General features: G+C 33.1%; 1 protein-coding gene across 1 annotated transcript; it reads left to right on the plus strand.

Moving 5' to 3' along the window:
• Positions 1–1,665: 1,665 nt before the first annotated feature.
• LOC133670599 (uncharacterized) lies at positions 1,666–2,632 on the plus strand. The gene is made up of 3 exons (XM_062091130.1): positions 1,666–1,916; positions 2,004–2,123; positions 2,220–2,632. Exons 1-3 carry the CDS (start codon positions 1,914–1,916, stop codon positions 2,625–2,627), a joined length of 531 nt encoding a protein of 176 aa, XP_061947114.1. The 5' UTR covers positions 1,666–1,913; the 3' UTR covers positions 2,628–2,632.
• Positions 2,633–2,865: the final 233 nt, after the last annotated feature.

Raw genomic sequence — 2,865 nt, forward strand, 5'->3', positions numbered from 1 at the left:
GTTTGTTTTGTGTTTATGTTGTGTGTTGTGTAGTGTTTTTTAGTTTTTTAGTTTTTTAATTTTATTTATTAATTTTAGTTTTTTAGTTTTTATATTATTGTTTGTATTGCTATAATTGTTATTGTTGAATTTTATGTTAAAAATGTTAATTTATATATATAATTGTTATTGTTGATTTATTTTAAAAATGTTAATTTATATATATAGAATTGCATTTAATTAGTTTATCTTAATTTAGGATATTATTGTTTGTATTGCTATAATTGTTATTGTTGAATTTATGTTAAAAATGTTAATTTATAAATATAATTGTTATTGTTGATTTATTTTAAAAATGTTAATTTATATATATAGAATTGCATTTAATTAGTTTATCTTAATTTAGGATATTATTGTTTGTATTGCTATAATTGTTATTGTTGAATTTATGTTAAAAATGTTAATTTATAAATATAATTGTTATTGTTGATTTATTTTAAAAATGTTAATTTATATATATAGAATTGCATTTAATTAGTTTATCTTAATTTAGGATATTATTGTTTGTATTGCTATAATTGTTATTGTTGAATTTATGTTAAAAATGTTAATTTATAAATATAATTGTTATTGTTGATTTATTTTAAAAATGTTAATTTATATATATAGAATTGCATTTAATTAGTTTATCTTAATTTAGGATATTTGTATGACTTAAATCTAATGTTAGTACCAATTTAACAATGAATGTTCATAGTTGTAATTCTATATGATGTTATTGAATAAAATGTTGTGTTGATGATGATGAGTTGGGTTGAGATCCAGGATGATTGGATCGGGATGTGAAATAAAATTGGAAGTGTAATATGATTTTGTCGACAACTTGGGACCCCCCAGTACAGGGGAGACTCTGTCGAATTTTTTTTTAAAATAATCGAAGTTAATTATGTAATTATTCGTATACATTTGTGTAGATGCGTAGAATGAAATCTACAGCACGTCGTCAGAAGACGGTTGCAGCTAGTTCTTCTAGCAGCGAGGAGGACGTATCCTTAGGTGCTGATCACAGCGAGGAATCTACGCCAACTTGTGATGCTGCCTCTTCTAGCGCGGTTTCACAGCGCAGAAGCGATGTGCCTTCACAGCGGGGTCAATTCACCCGCAAGTACCAGGCACAATGGAAGGATGACCTCTCAATGTAAGTTTGCTTAGGTTTTAGTTTTTTTTTTATATACTTATAACATAATTTATGAACAACTAATTAATATTAATTACTACTTTTATTTAATTTCAAGTTCACAAACATTGAGGCTGCAAGGACTATAACATTGGCGTTTAAATCATCGATGGAGATTCCATTGTTTCAATGGAGCCAGGTTTCCAAACATCCTGAGTGGAAACCTAATATCGATGCATGGTTTAAGCGATTTCAGGTCGGTGTTAATTTTTAATAAATAATTTTTATAATTTTATATCTTGTACTATTTTTATTTTATATGAATTATTTATATACACATAACAAATTTGAGTGGGATAGGGCGGACAACAATGTTGTGAGGAGGGTATGGGAGAATCACGCGGCAACTAGGTAACATTGAAAATAATATTTATTTTTGTTTTATAATTTTATGTTTTAAATTCTAATTTGTTACTATGGAAGTAGGTTGCGTGATTTTTGGTATGACACCAAAAAAAAATCAAAAAGACATGCGAGGGATAACGGTCTTGAAGGATGGAATGAGGTGGCGGTTTGGCAGGAATTCAAACCGCCATTCATCTCGGGGGAAATATGGACGGCATATATTGAGCACGTGACCTTAAAGCGGTTCTCACGGCGCTCACAGTCTGGCGCCGACAACCGGAACCGGCAAATTTATGGTTCGGTGACCACGCACACTAGCGGATCCGTCCCATTCAGCGCACATGCAAAGCGGATGGTAAGATTAATTTTAATGAAATATATCGTTAATTAATTTGTCGTTCCTTATAATATATTTAACTTTCAACCTATTTTTTCCTTACAGGCTGCGTCTCTTGGACGTGAACTGAGTCCAATGGAGCTGTTTCTAGAGACGCATGTGCGGAGTCAAGACCGCCAAAAGGGGGTGCAACAGTTCGTGGACAACCGTGCTCAGCACTTCGTGGTATGTTCGTTCATTCATTTTATTTTGTAAGTTATTATTTTCTTGAATTGCATCTTGAATTGCATTTGATGATTTTTTTACCGATGGAATTTTCAGGAGACCTATAATAGCCGGTTGAGGGAGAGATATGGGGACAATCCGTCGACCCATCCAGATTTCGATCCAGATTTGTGGATGGAGGCGGGATCGTCTGGTGGACCCGATAAAAATAGGGTCTACGGGCTCTCCAACACTACGGCTGACAACTTGCGGTCGACTCGTAGTGTCTCAACTGTTGGAAGCTCTCCATCAGTATCGAACACCCAGTCTGAGGAGTTCATTGCGTTGAAACAACAATATCAACAACTCTCGACGAATTATGATGAGCTCCGTCAAATAGTCATGGAGATGAGATCAAAGATGGGTGACGATACTTGTGCAGCTTCTTTTTGGCCGTATGGTCCCGGGAACAACCAGCCTCCTCCTCCTCCTCCGCCTCCTCCTCCAGCTCCGCCGCTATTCTAGTTTAATTTTGCTTTTTAAACACATTAAATTTGTAATGAATATTATTTAACATTACTTTTACATTATTAATGTTTAATGCATTTCTATTTGTTTATTAAGGTTTTTTACAATTAATAAATTATTTTTTATATATCTTTTAAATAACTACCGACGGATATACCGACGGATACTATCCGTCGGTATTTAACAGAGAGTTGCCGAACAATTACCATCCATGCCATCATTACCGACGGATATA

This window comes from Populus nigra, chromosome 13 (genome assembly GCF_951802175.1).
Source record: "Populus nigra chromosome 13, ddPopNigr1.1, whole genome shotgun sequence".
Taxonomy (NCBI): domain Eukaryota; kingdom Viridiplantae; phylum Streptophyta; class Magnoliopsida; order Malpighiales; family Salicaceae; genus Populus; species Populus nigra.

Bases quoted from the DNA above. Each gene is read 5' to 3' on its own strand.
- LOC133670599 (XM_062091130.1), top strand. The intron at 2,124-2,219 runs GTATGTTCGTTC...TGGAATTTTCAG, and splicing joins ACCGTGCTCAGCACTTCGTG to GAGACCTATAATAGCCGGTT.